General features: G+C 32.2%; 1 protein-coding gene and 1 non-coding gene across 2 annotated transcripts in view; both read right to left on the bottom strand.

Moving 5' to 3' along the window:
- LOC131158594 (abietadienol/abietadienal oxidase) overlaps positions 1 to 12,358 on the bottom strand; it is a 59,141-nt gene extending 46,783 nt beyond the window's left edge. Inside the window, exons 1-5 of the mRNA XM_058113461.1 lie at positions 12,096 to 12,358; positions 10,631 to 10,952; positions 10,391 to 10,540; positions 9,606 to 9,851; positions 7,738 to 7,827 (exon numbers count right to left, since the gene is read on the bottom strand). Coding sequence (XP_057969444.1) covers positions 7,738 to 7,827; positions 9,606 to 9,851; positions 10,391 to 10,540; positions 10,631 to 10,952; positions 12,096 to 12,358 — 1,071 coding nt within the window. The remainder of the gene's footprint in view (positions 1 to 7,737; positions 7,828 to 9,605; positions 9,852 to 10,390; positions 10,541 to 10,630; positions 10,953 to 12,095) is intronic.
- LOC131158933 (5S ribosomal RNA) lies at positions 4,057 to 4,175 on the bottom strand. The gene has a single exon (XR_009137560.1). It is a non-coding gene; the product is annotated as a 5S ribosomal RNA (ribosomal RNA).
- Positions 12,359 to 15,983: the final 3,625 nt, after the last annotated feature.

The following is a 15,983-nucleotide window of genomic DNA, read 5'->3' on the forward strand; positions in this document are numbered from 1 at the left end:
TCTCCTCCAAGTTTTTCTTTGTTGACAAATATTTTCTTCCTAGAAACTTATTTTACTGATTTCAAAGTGCTGTAATCAGTCAGTTTCCCAAATTTTAGCTCACTTTCAAATCTTTCCCTAATAGCCATAATTGTTGCAAAGTTAGATAGACTTTGTGGAATCAATTTGTCAAAGTAGACAACTTCCAATGTTCCCACAAAAGTCTTGACCATTTTGGTATCCAATAATAGTGGATTTACTTGAGCTGCAGGCATCCTCCATTGTTGAGCATATTCCTTAAAAGTTTCTAAATCCCTCTTTTCGATATTTTGAAGACTTATTCGATCTATGAAAACTTTAGCATTGAACTAGTATTGTTTCAATAATAATTTGGCTAAGTCTTGACATTCTTGAACTCGTTTTTTGTCAAGTGAAGCATACCATTTCAAAGCTAGGTTGGATAAACTTTCATGGAATATGTGAATCAATAGTTTTTCATTTTTAGCATATGGTGTCATCTTGTGAGCATGCAACTGAAGATGCATCTTAGGACACCCTTTCCATTATACTTATCAAAGTAAGGGACATTGAATTCATTGGAATGTCTCTATATCAATGAGAATGCATAGATCATCAAAATTCTCATTTTGACTAGATTCTAGTAACACTATGTTATGTGGCTGAGCTCTAATAATGATTGGGTTAATAGTAGTATGATAAATTTTCCTTATGGGTGGAATAGCAATATATCAAATGGTCTTGATATAAGATGGTTCATGAACCTCTTTAATTAATCCAATTGGCATGTTATACCTTTTATGCAATTAAATTCTATTAGGGTTAAGACAAACATAAAAAATGAATGATATGCCCCTAGATAGTGTCCATGCCTCTATGTATCCTAACATTCTTGTTCAACATCAAGCACCGAGCGAAAGTCTCTATCCTATAGTAAGGATGAAAGTTATCTAGTGCATGGTAAGGCTTTACGAAATATGACTCTAAACACTCCTAGATTGTCTTCAAAGTGAACACAATGAGTGATGAAATTTTCAAATGGCCTATATGGGAGTCAAGCCTCATGAAGGTTCTCACTATTTCCTCCTTCTCCTATTTCCTAAAAGGTAAGAAGTATGGGTAAAAGACTCGTGCGGTGTAGCGAAGTGTGTGAATTAGAGCACTTATCAATGCAAATACATGGACATGGACAAGACTTGATACATAGCATACATCATCAACCAAAATTGCATATACAAAATAAACATCACAAGGCACGGGAAAGACAAGCACAAACAACCACATATACATAAAAACAACACACAAACACAAAATTGAGAACGGAGTCACCACTTTATTTTATTTTTGAAAAGGAAAAATAAAGGAAAGCCTTTTAAGGACATTGAGTTCGAGAGTATGATTGTGTATAAAGAGGGTAATACTTCAAATCCTAATTTTTGAAAACTCAATGGTTAGCACCCTAAAACACCCATTCTATGTGTTTGTGTGTGTGTTTGTGTGTGTGTGTGTGTGTGTGTGATTTTTAAAATGATTTTTGAAACAATCAGCCTTTGAAAATGCTTTCATAGGACTTATGAAGATTCTACTACTTTGATACCTAATAAAAATCAAAACAAACAATACAAATAACACATATAACATACACATGTATACCAAACAAGTTAGAAATGCAAGGGGATTTGAGTTTTTTGTTTGTTATGCTTGAATCTACAAAGTAAATTTCCTACATATCCTCAAAAGAGGAATCAAGTCATCTATAGCTCGAAAAAACACATTTTTATTTTTTAAAAAATATATCAAATACTGTGAATTTGCATGATTTTGGTTTCTTTGGGAGGTAAATCATAAAACTCGAATTAAAATCCCTTGAACTATCTCTTAGAAAAGAGGCATTTTAATCCACTTAACTACCACATCATGAATGGTCTGTTAAAAGGGTAAATTTATTAAAAGACAAATTTAGTGTATTTTGAAGGAAACTCATTTCAAAAGTGTGGATTTTTTGGGAGGAGAACCACAAACATGCCTTGGCCGTTAATTTGAAAAATATTGGAAAACCTAAACACCACTTCATGGGTGTATGACCCTAAGTAAAATGAAAATGTTTAGCAAAAACTTTAATGTCTTTGAGATGAAGAGATTGGAGAACACCCAAACACCACTTCATGGATTTATGACCCCAATGATTTGAAGCATTTTGCAAAAACATTGATGCTTTTTTTGAAAAATCATGCAAATCCATTGGTTGTTGATGAAAAAGTTGATTTTTTTTTATAGAGAAACCATGAAAACTCAGAAGAGAAGATCCCCAAATATCAATCACAAGTATTCTACCATGTTTAGAGACATTAACATACTTGAAATCACCAAAGAAGTCAACTGAGAAAGCAAAATATGCACTCTTGGGAATTAGTGGTTGACCACATATAGGGGCCAGTCATTTACCTGTAGCTAACAACTACATTTTCGAAAGAAGAAGAGGTTGATCGACCACCTATTGTGGCTGATCGGCTGCTTGAAGAAGGATTCAATGCACACATGAATTTTTGACATCCTATCATGCCTATTCCTTTGCAAATATGAAAGAAACATGTACTGTGATCCCTAAAATGCAATTTGGGCATATGAAAGTAGAGGAATCATGAAGCATAGATAATAATATTCAAGGAAACACATGAATGCTTCCACATGCCAAAATCAAACGTATGCATGGAAAAGAATGAAGTAAAGGGTTTGACATTGACCTTTTTGAAGCAATAACCTCTGTAGATAAAGTGGAAGAACTCTCACTTCGAATCGCATCCCAAAAGTGTCTCTCAAAAGAAAAGAAGTATGATTTCTCTTATTTCCCTTCTTCAAATGAAGATCCTATTGAAACTCTCTCTTAAAAGTCTTCGCTTTGCCCTCCCTTCTATCTGCCATAAAATCTCCATGAGGATGCTATTTTATAGATCTTTAGTAGAGGCAGGGAAAACATTTTTGAATTCAAATTTTGAAATTCGAATTCAAAAATAACTGCCAATAACGTACTGCCAACTATTAACCGCCTATGTCGGAGATTGACATGCGACATTAATTGGACACATGGCTGGCCAAGAATCTTTAGTCTATCTAGTGGAGTCAACTCACAAAATTTGAATTTGTCACAAGTTAGTTAAACACCGTGAGGGGTTTGCTGCGTGCAAGTTCTAGGCAATGACTAGTTTTGGGGGGAAAGCCGGTCAACTGCCTAATAAAAAGTTTGCTCTTTTCTCTTTATTTTTCCTAGATTTTTGCTTCTTTATTTGGATTAAATATGTTTGGTAAATCGAAAATAGGGATAAAATGACACTAGGTCATTTAGCACTTGGCTAGTTACATTGGTATGTTGAAGTGAATTAAACGTCCTTACAAAACCCTCATCTAGGCTACATATACTCATTTTAGATTAACCCTAAATCAATTTTATGGTAACAATAGACCCAAATCATCAATTAAAAACATTAATCATAATCATAAATTCCAAATATTCATAAATGTCGATCATAATTATAAATTCTAACATTTTCAAAAACATTAAAGGGTCTAATTACTATAGTTGACAAACCCTTATGCCATGAATTTTAAGAATGGGCATAAAAATCTAAAATTGATAAAAAGATGAAAAGTGCTAATGATGATCTATTCTATGCTCTTAGTCCCATTTGAGTGTTAAAGGAGCATGTGAAGACACACTCTCACTAAAAATGGGTAAAATTTGTTGTTGAAGCAATATTATCCACTCTAAACTACCCCTGCCAAACCTAAAAAATAAAAAGGAAAAAAAAAAGGAGTTAAAAGGACTTATGAAGTCACTATCAAGTAGGAACTTGGGAATATTTTAAACTAACTCAATCTAGACTAGGGTGGAATGATGACATCGCAGTGGAAAAAAAACACATTGCCATGTTAATGCATTAAGGTTAATCCAATGAGGGGCAATTAGAAAAGCTTATCTCTATAATATATATAGACTTTTTGTTATACTAGGAAGCTACTTAAGTTGAGAGATGAGGTTTCAAAAAAAAAAAATTTAAAAGAGGGGTGCAACACGGGGACTTCCCAAGAGGTCACCCATCCTAATACTATTCTCGTCCAAGCACGCTTAACTACGGAGTTCTGATGAGATTCGGTGTACTAGTGCTGGCATGATTGCACCCTTGAATGCTAAATCGGGAGACAAGTTAAAAGTGCACTATTATAAATTGTTGCACTATGTCTAACAATTTTCGTCATCTTAATATGTTGATGTCCTAGGATATCTACTTCCATGTACAAGGGTACCTTTGATTATAGAAATCAAGACAATAGATTTGTACACAAAGTAAGCTGGTATTTTTAGGTTCAAAATAGCTTAAATTTGTAAAGTTTCCTTGATTTATCCAAGTCAATTTGGTTGTCAGCCAGCTAATCTCCCTTTAGATTGGTACCTATAAAATATATCAATTAATGTCTTCTAGTTTGGTTAGCAACACAATCTTACTTACTAATAAATGGTAACCTCTAAATTGATTAATTAGCAAGAGCAATTGGCCTACTACTTTAAGATTTCTATTTTTCTATGCATGATCAGTGTCAAAGTAGTCACACCATGAGGAAAAGGGAAGAGTAATTTTAAAGAATAAGATGAGTATAATTAAAAAAAAAAATTTATACAAATAGTTTGGTTAAAACCACTACAATCATCAAACTATTTAGTAGACTTAAAAATGAAATTGTACTAGAAGATGAGTATATAAGAAATAAAAAAGATTAGTAGATCAAGGATTGGGTTGAGTAGCTCAAAGGAAATTTCGTCATCCTTTCCTCCAACCTTGCCATCATTAATGTTATTGATTTGTTAAGCAACATCTAAGATCTACTTAGAAAGTAAAACTTGGCCACATTTTTTCTCTTTCTTCATTAAGGGCTTCATATATTTATGATTCATTTATGAAGTCTTTAATTAGTATGTACAAGGTTAGCTTGCCAAAGCTAAAGCTAGCATATGGAAAAGTCCCCTAGAAAGGCAAGAGTAGAGTTGTGAGCAATGTCTATCCAGGGTCTTCTACACATACTTCTCTGCAATCGCCCATTTTTTAGTTTAAAATTCTACACAACTTTGTTTGCCTTGGCATTAGTCTAGGAGCCAAAGCCATGGAGTTGGCCTTAATAACAATCAATTCTCAACTTCCTTAACATAGGTGAGATTTTTCTACACGTTTGACATTAACTCCCTTTTATTCTTCTTATGCTTAGTATCTAGTTTGACCTTTAGCAACTTAATTAAGTCGTGAATTAGAAGAAAAAATTAAAGAAGGTTTAGGTTGGTATGTTGCACATAATCCAAAGAAAATGTGAATCAAAATTATGTACCACATACCCTCAATAAACGAGGAAGAACCTAATTGATTAGAATTTGAGTCCTTATTTTTCTCATGCTAGCCTTGTATCCCTTTTATTTAGGACCCACATCCTATCAGTATCTAAATCCCATTGAAGGATATAATTCAATTTAAGAGGATGCATCAAGACCTATATAACTATAGAGGACATCCTGATTGGATCTTATTCTAGGTCACCTTATTTTGGTTCTCATCACTCTTCCTATTTTCTTATTTCTAATATCATGAGGAGGGGGAGATGTTATTGGAGCCCTTCCATAAGTCAACACAAACTCCTTGCCCTTTCTCTTGTTTAAAGCTACTTTAAGAGTTTCTTTTATTGCCCATTTGACAACTTTTTGCTATTAAAAAGCTACTTGAAAGATGAAATCCAAGTTGACCATCATTGCTTCTATGTGGTTTGTTTAGAGAAAGAGGCCTTGAAAAGTGACAATTTTCAATTGGACCTGAACCTCTAAGCCAATGCATGCAAAATCCAAGAGAAATTGCTAGCCATTTTGAGCCAACTAGGTAGAATTGAGCTAAGAGTGGTGAAGAAAATTCTTCACAAATGAGGATAAAGGAAACTAAAGCCTACCATAAAATCATCCATATATGGGCAAACCTTGCCATAAATATAAGTGCAAGCTCATTTGGAAGGGAGATAAAGGATAGGGAGTCAACTTCAAGAGGGATGTAAGAAATACCTTTAAGTGGTTAAAGATCCTTAGGAAATGAGGATAACATATATAATTTTTGAGTACTTGGAGGTGTAGAGAAAGGACTATCACTAAAGGAGCCTCAATCGAGAAGAGTACTATTTTAGCTTGAGCAATAGGCCAAATGATGTTTGAAAACTCAACTTAAGTGCAACCCAAGACCGCTATTTGACGAACCCCACAAAATGGTATTGGCTCACTACTATCAACCCAGTCAGTGGTCGGATTAGCCTAATGCTTACTGATTTTGCTCATGGAAAAAAGCTAAATGAGAAGAATCGAACTCTGCCTTGGAAATACAAGAGAAGATTAAATTTCTCAAATGAAGCACAAAAGAAGAAAAGAACTTAAATAAATTAAATATAAAATGAGAAATAGAGGACTAATAGGGTAGAAAAAAAAAAGTACTAAGAAGTCATACCTAGTTGGTTAAAGAAAACACATATTAATGGGAAGATGCTATGAAATCAGTTTTAATGAATATCAAATGAAATGGAGTTGCAAAAGATTAAATTCATTTGAAAAATATTTAGAACAAGAAAGTGAAAAGATTAACTAAAGAAACAATTAAAATAAAAGCATTCAATGAACATGATGGGACATATATATATATATATATATATATATATATGTATGTATGTATGTATATATGAATGGTTAGGATCTATTTGTCAAAACCAGCACTTGGAAAAGAATATTTGGGCTATGTGCACCAAGTCATCTTGAAATAAAATGGGACGCAATAAATTAAGGTGCCATTAGTGTTATCAGAGAGATGCATCTCATTAATCACTTTCTGATGTTTAAATTTTGAGTTATCAAATGAGTGAAAGAAAACACTTAATTCTAACACCCTTGACCTAAATAGATCAATAATGAAAATCGGAGCCAATCAATAAGAATAACATTAAATCTAAATTGGTTGACTGTAGTAAAAGGTCAATGGAACAAATAATATCACATAACGTGCTACCATGATGAGAATGAATAGAGTAGATAGAAATAAGTTGACCCAACCTTAATTATATTGGTATGTATTTAAAAAACTGTTGGTCAAACACAGTTAATATACCTTTATCACGAGTGTAGTGAATGTGAATGCAAATGTTATGATATTCAAGTAATTAATATAGGTTTAGCAAGAATTTAAACATTATGATAACCAAGTAATTAATATAGGTTTAGTAAGAATTTGCATCCTTCACATTGATCAAATAGTTAGCTAAAGCGACTCATGTACGCTGCAATTAATGCCCTTTCCAAATATGTGTCAAACAAAAAATGGGCATAATTGTAGGAGAATAGTTTTGTCCCTAGGTACGTGCAAGATGCCCAAATTTCTCATTGCAAGGTTTGCATTAGCGCATCTTCCTACTAATCTTGTCTAATTATTGTATCAACAACTTGTGTACACAGAAGAAGTGTTGACATTAATTCATGCATGTTGCATAAATGCATTTCCATATAAGAAGTTACTTTTATAAGGAGCAAGTGAAGATTGCAGTTTAGAAACTTATTTATATGAATTTATATTGTAATTCAATCAAGTCTAATTGGTAATCAATAGGAAATTAATACGAAGTAGAGGGATAGTTTGTACTAAGATTAACTTACACATTTAGTAAAAATACAATACTTACACACTGAGTGAAAGACATTGCTTTGTAATCTTGCCATGTAGGTGTGTCTTCTCCTATAGAATTACTTATTATTAGACTCTCTTGTTCATCCTACATATCCAAAAGATCACAAATTGGTGAGGGGAGGAAGATGAAAAAAACTCAGTTGCTATGTCAAAGTCAAGCATGCACCCTTTTTTTATGAAGCAAATTAATTAAATATTATTAATAATTAGAAGTAAGCATAATGCGCTTCACAACTCAAGGATCGTTTGGTATCACTTTAAAAAATTATGAAATAAGAATTAGAAATGAAAGCTAAAAAATAAAAGCAAAAGCTAAAACCTAAGAGCTAGCAACCTTATTTTTTTATACTTTCAAGAATAAAACAAATTAAAAAACCTAACAATGCTTGTTCATATTTGTCCTCATCCTAAAATCTAATAGTAAAAAAAATGTGATATGAATATGCAAAAGAAATACATTAATTAGAAAATATTGCAGTAAGCGATAATTATTTTACCTAATGATTATTATATTTTAAAACTCATTTCTAATAACAGTTCTATTGTATATAATAATTGAAAAATGTTAAAAATTAAGTTCACATCATTATTTCATTCTTATTTTTATTAAAAATTATTTATATTTTTATTAAAAGATATGTATATCTAGTATTATTTAATCTACAAAAATGAGTTCTTGATTTTAAAGTAATGTAGCAACACGTTTGCTATAACAAATAAAATTGAAAATCAACAATAAAAATGGACAACTTGTAATACAAAGAAACATGTTATCACATGTCTCTTCAATATAATGCAATGAAAACAAAAAACTAAAAAAAAAAAAATCACCAAATAGCCCCATCTACATAGCCTTGGGCACAATTAAAATCAATCACTTTGCGTAGGGTTGTAGCATGGATATATATATATATATATATATATATATATATATATATATATATGTATGTATGTATGTATGTTAAGTTACCATTTTATCTAAAAGTTTAAGTTGTTAGGTTGTGGACCAATAATGTATATCAAACTTTAACATTCCACCGCACGTGCAGTCCAACTCATATGGAGAGATAAATACATGATAATATGACCCATTATAGGGAATACAATAATATTTAAAATACCACACAATAAGTATAGAACAACAAAACTAGAACCCAAGACCTTCTCATAACTAGCCTTGATATCATGTTAGATTATCACTTTATTTTAAAGTTTATATGGAGAGATAAATACACGATAATATGACCCATTATAGCAAATACAATAATATTTAAAATACCACACAATAAACATAGAACAACAAGACTAGAACCCAAGACCTCCTGATTACTAGCCTTAATATCATATTAGATTATCACTTTATTTAAAAGTTTAACTTATTGGGTTGTAAACCAACAATAATCTTATTAAAACCAAGAGAAACAGGGTTTCAAGCAGGGACTTGAGTTTAGCACTATATATTTTCCAGCACCAGCATTTCAAGGGAGCTACTAATCCCTCTTATATTATATGTAAGGTGAGAATATATATAATAGAAATTGTATAGGATATATAATTTATAAAAATATATGTCATCTGTAAAAAAGTTAATCTTATTCTAACCATGATAGAGAATATAATAGGAATATACATTCTCATTGTTAAATTTGACAAGATTAATCAATTCTTATTTTCCAATAAAAAGTATTTGTCATTTGTTTTATAATGACAATACTTTCCCTTTTGTAAGCTATCAAGTTCTAATACAATGACATTCTATCAGTTAAAATAAAGGTTTCGCAAAACAAGCATAACCTCATATTCTTTTGAGCGAAGGTGGAAAAATTAAATGTAAGGAGAGTGAGAATTCATACAGGAACGTACTAGTAATTGTTTCAATGCCCTGGGACAGCGAGAGAGGTAGTAAATAGCAAAAAGCATGGTTTTAGCAGTGGTCTCATTTCCGGCAAACAGCAGATTGATAATGAAGTCAGCTACAGCATCATCCGGTATGTCTTTTTCGTCTAGTAATCTTCCAAGTACGCCATTGCCGATTGCTGTTGCAGCACCCCCTAATTTTCTCCGCATCTCTATTATTTTGTTGATCTTGCTTATTATGATCTTCCTTGCCTGTTAAAGCATACACAATTCACTCTCAAAAATAACTAAAATTGCCTTTACGTGATCCAAGCAGTATAATTGTGTGTCTGTGAGCATATATGTATATAAAATTAGGAAAATGATTAATATAGATTTGGGAAAACTCATCCCAATCGAGGGGTATTTTGGTACTAGACATGAGGGTGTAAGACCCATCTCGAAGTCGGGTCATCCTTGTATCTAAATGGAACACCACCAATAATGGGTTTCTTAGGATATTAATGAGTTTAAAAGTAAAAGATAGACATGTTATTGACAAGTAGTTAATATATGCCACAGATGGAGAACTTTAAGGGTTTGTTTTTGTGGAAATGGTTTTGATTTTTTTATTTCGTTCTTTAAATAATCACTTCCTCAAATTTTCAACTTTGATATACATAAGGGGCTGGAAATTTGAACAAGAAAAATTGATGTAAATTTTCAAAAATTAAAAAACAAGGCAATAATTTGTAATTCTTTAGTTGCAGGTTAAAAAGAATAACACGCCCTGAAATGTATTCGGTGAATACCTTCATGGCAGTGTGGTAGGCGAAACCAGGCAAGTTGATAGGAATTGACAGACAACCATCCACAAAATCGGAGAATAATCGAGCCATTTCATTGATTTCGGAATCAGTCGACACTCCAAGTAATTGATTAACCATCAAATTAATAGCAACCTGGTTAAAGGTATACCCAACAAGTCATTTGTAATCAAACCTCTTAGCTTTATAAATATGTACGTATGCATGCTTGTTTGTATATCTTGCCTTTCTGCACGCATCCTGGAGAAGAATGACTTGGTTGTTGGGGAAGTTCAAGGTTTGAAGCATGACGGTTTGAATGTCTTTCAAGAAGTGCAGCTTGAGCTTGTCTAAGCGCATCATATTTGAAGCAATGGCATGGAGTCTTCGGTGCTGCTCTCCATGCACTGTGATCACTCCATTTTTCCCGACCAGATCCCTGAACGATTTTGGGTAACTCGACTGGAACAACCTCCCTTCGTTTTGCATTATGAATCGGTTAAAATTAGGGTCTGCTGACACAACTGCCCATTTCCCAAACAGACAACAAGAAAATATCCTCCCGTACCTGTTCAAGTACCCCATCCAATATAACACTTTATGTTTTAATTGTTGTCAAAATCTTGGCATATACGTAGTCCATGTTTTTAGGAGCAATGCATTGGAATCGTACCTTCACATGTTAAGATTTTGTCATGCAATATTAATACGAGTTGAGTGATGTGAAATTGTTCTGACGAGATTTTTTATTTATTAATTAAGTAGCAAAATCTTAGCATGCTGCAAAGTACTAATACTCTATACCAATGCATTGCAACGGAGCTTTAAGAGTAACTATGTCATTATTTTAACAACAGGATCCTTTAACTTGAAGATGAAAAAATTTGGAGATCTTTTAAGCTAGAACTTAAAAAGCTCAATTTTATGATAAAAGATATGAATTAATGAATCAAAACGAAAAATAAAGTGGTGCACGCATGTCGTCAGACCCCTTGAAAATAGTTATATATATTTATATGTTTATATACTCATATATATATTTTGAAAATGCTAATCGTTGTTAAAATGGTGAGATGAAGGGTTTTGTTAGCACAAGGAGCAAAAGATGCATGATGATTGAAAATGGTTGAACATTTGTTTAATCAGCAACGATTGCTTGACTACATGACTACTATGCTAGGAAAGATCCCAATTATTAGAACATGTGATTTTTACAGTACAGGTTTTAATTTTTAGTCTTGGAAGTGAAAAGGGATATACGCTAGCTTGTCTGACTGAGGGAGGCATAATGAACCTCTCAACAGAGCTAAAAACAAATTAAGGAGACAGATGAATTGAGTTGGCTTATGAAGGAAAAGACTGTTAATTAAGAAGATGAAATTAAAGAAAGACTAAAACAAGTTCTACATTCAGAAAAGAAAATCCAAAAAAAGAGTAAACTCTGCCAGAGGAAAATTAATCAAAACAAAATATAAAATCAAAACAAGGCTAACTTTCAGATATAAAATTATATCCAGCTCTTGAAAAGTGCCAATCAAATTAACTAGAAATCATAGAAAAGCTGCATGGGGGTATCAAAAGGAACAACAACTTAATCTTTTGCGACGAGTTTTTCTTTAATATTTTTTGCCTTCTGCACATACGGGTAGATAGACGTGCATGCTTTAATGAAGTTTGGCGGATGGGCAGCTATACATAAATATGTACGCACCTTTGAACCTGTTGTTGAACAAAACGAGGAGGATGGGAGCCAGCAACAGCATTGTACCAGTTGAAGCCATCTCCGATCAACGGCCACCCTCTTCTTCCCGGCGGCAGTTTATGCCTACCCCCTTTCTTCACGTAGTGCTTTTTCTCACGGCTCCGCACTCCATACTTCTTCGCCACTAAAACTACTACCAACAACAGCGTCGTGATCGTCGTAAATGCCCAAACTCCTACTGCTCTATAAATTTCTCTCATCATATTCTCCATCTTTAAGAGAGAGAGAGAGAGAGAGAGAGAGCAGTTAAGATTTAGAGCTGGCTGGCTGGCACCTTGCCCAGCAAGATCCAACATTTTATACATATTTCAAAGAACGTAATTAGTTGGAATCTAATAATTATAAGCAACTGTAGTTTGACATGAACATTATTCAATAAAAAAATAAATAAACAAAATTTTTAATAAATAAATAAATAAGTAATATGATTGGCGTGCTACTCATTTCATTGACCCTAAGTTTTGCAGATCTAAGTACTCCCACGTCGCCTAAGTATTTTATAAATATTTACATATTTTTTAATTTAAGACATAGGAGACGTGATTTAATCAATATATATGTATGTGTGTGTATACATATATATATATATATATATATATAATCACATATAATTGATTGAGTGTTTATCAAGAGTTTGGTGAGACTTAAAAAACAGTAATTGAACTTTGCTGTTTGTACACAGACATGTGTGAAGTAGCTGCATATATGCAATAAGAATGCTGGATTCTAAAAGTTCTTCTGAAAGTTTTATTATTTTCTATATGAATATTATAAGTTACTTTTAGTTCCATGTTGTAAAATTACTTTATTAAATATAGTCCCTCATATATAAACATGTGGGGTCCTTTACTAGTATGAATATATGTACCAAATATATGGATCAAATTCACATGCACATAATTAATTATGACTGTCAAAGAATTGATTTATCTAAATCTTTGAACCATGACAGATAATTAACATAAAGAATTAGATTTACAGTAGAAATCAATATAAATGTTAAAGAGTTTAGGATTTGAATAGTTGATTTGGACCTGTGTAAATCAGTATATATATCCAAGTATGCTTAGTTTAAAGCTAATGTTTCAGACTGGCATTCAACGGCAAAAGCATAAAACCAGGGGAGTAACCTTCAAGTCGAAGAGAACCACAACACGACGATAAAAAGTAAGCACAAGCCAGTTTGACTTTCTCGCTTTTCAATTTGTTTATAGGCATAGCGGGCATCTGTCAGAGAGAGAGAGGTGTGGCTGTGAGCTCGAGAAAGGACTGGGGTCGGGTTTTATGTCTTTGAGCTGTGCACCCAACGGCCGGACTTAACTTCACGGCAGCGCAGCGCTGCGCTGGGTTGAAGTGCATAATTAACTAAAGATTGCAGCGGCGATGATTGATAAAGGCGGTCAAAGCTGCGAACAGCCGCTGGCAAACTAAATTGTCGGTTTCAAAGCATGCATAGGCCCTCAATTTCCGCCGCAGTTTATTTAATTCTCCCCTTCATGATGACATTGAGTTTTTGAATATGAGGAAAACTATCAAAAAATTTTATCTTCAAAAAAAAAAAAACCTCCCAATCAGTCAACCATTAGCGATCAACAGTTTGTCTAGATGAAAAACGCAGATTAATGGTTCAACTGAGCAGAATATAATTTGAAAATTGAACTTGTGAATGAATTAGGTACCAAATTCTTGCGTTGACTGGTGTACGCAAGTGGCCTTATTAGCTTGTTTAGGTCAACCGTTGACATAAACATGACAACTAATTTAATTATTTTTTTAAAACTATAAAAATGCATAGAAAAAATAAAAATTCTAATAATTTAGAAAAATGCATAGGTAATTATATTTCTCCAAATATTTGTTATATATAATTTTCATGTACATTAAATGACTAAAAACATCTTTCAAAAATAAAATGTAGCTTAAAAATGGGCTCAAGTTGGTCGATAGGTCAAATTGCAGCTTGTTTTTTGGGTATGATTGAATCCAATATTTAATAACATAGCAACTTGGATAAAAAAAAAATGTAAATTGACTTGACCAAAGATCAACCAATTAATATAAATTTTTTATCCATTTAACATTCATTTTCTGCACACAAAAGAACTAACATTCAACTTTATAATTTTAATTTAATAAGTATGAATTTTGAAATTTTAGTTTATATGTTTTTTAACAATATGTTAGTTAGATTACTTGAATTCAAAAATATTGAAATATGCTTTATTTTTTATGACGTGTTTAGTCAGTAAATTTTTATTAAAATTACATCTAACAAACATTTTGTAGCATCAAAACTACCACGTATTTTACTTATAATTTATAATTAATTTTTAAAATATATTTTTAAAAAATTTTAAAATAATAATAGAACTATTTTATAATGTTGATGTCAATTGGTTGACTCAAAGCTATCGGACCTATTAGATCATTTAATTCGAGAATTGATGAGGTCTTAGATTTACTTATTCAATTTTCAAGACATTAGACTACCCAATTTTCTTAATTTAATTTATTAATTTGATGTTATTTAAAACATCATTTTAATAAAGATAAATTTATTTTTTTCACTTATACTTGATGATTGACTAATAATGATAAGCTAGTAGAAGGTTTATTTTGTCAATAAATTTAAACCTTAGGGGGTTTGTAGTTTTCAAAAAATCAAAGGGTGTTACTGAAATTGAAAGTACAGTGTAGTCCTAAGAGGGGGTGAATTAGGTATTTAAACTTTTATCACGCAGAAACTTGATTTATTTTAAATCTTTATGAATAATCTTAATCACCACATAATAACTAATCAGCGAAAGGCTATACCAGCAATCCTAAGTATATATGTAATTTGAAAAACCCAATTTGAATTTTACCTTCAATAGTTTTAAATATCCATTCTAAATTTAGACAATGAACGAGTATTTATTTAAAACAAGGTTCAACAATATGACTCAAGCAAGTAGGCTTCTTATGCTTGAACAATCAAAGCACAAAAATAACCTTACTTCAGCCAATCAAATTCAATTTAGAGTTTCAGAAATCGTCTGATTTTCAACCGAAAACTTAAACCATACAAAGCATTAACAAACCAATTTAATTATTCAAAGTGATCCCAATCAAATCTCAGCATTCAACAGATTTTCCCAATAAATTTAAAACATACGCTATAGTCAATTAGTGCAAAAATTAAAGAGAGTTTGGGAAAGAAGATGAACACAAGGATTTTTTACAAGGTTCGGCTTCTTGCCTACATCCTTGCCCTAAGCAACTTGCTGTGAGAATTTTCCTTACTCTCTTCGTTCAATAGGTAGAGTTCCCTCTCTCCATTAGAAGGTGGAGACCCCTCTCTAGTAAGAACACCCTCTCGCTACACAACAACTCTATCCCTGAGTCGTCAGTTTGCAAAACAGCAATACAATTGTGCGTACAATCAAATAACTCTCATAGTAGAGCAGATTTTGTACAATAATAAAAACGCCACATACTCTAAACAAAAATTTACAATGAAGCTTACAAAGAATTTAAGGGTTTTATGATTTGTGGTATGAGAATTTTAGAAGATAGAATCAGAAATCTACTTAGGGCTTGAAGAATGCACACAACAGCTTTTTAGAGTATGAATCAATGTATAAAAAATGTATATCAATGTGTATTGGTGCCCTAATTAATGGGCATATAATAAGTCTTTTATAGCTTAGGAAGGAATCTTATCGTTTCCCCAAGTTTGGAAACCATATCTCTCAAAATAGGAAAGAAATCAGTGCAGTTCGTAAGTTTAAAACATGAACTTTAGTCGTCTGAACCATTTAAAATATGTGTTCCAAAACTAGTAGTAGTGGTTCAGTC

This window comes from Malania oleifera, chromosome 6, assembly GCF_029873635.1.
Source record: "Malania oleifera isolate guangnan ecotype guangnan chromosome 6, ASM2987363v1, whole genome shotgun sequence".
Lineage (NCBI taxonomy): Eukaryota > Viridiplantae > Streptophyta > Magnoliopsida > Santalales > Ximeniaceae > Malania > Malania oleifera.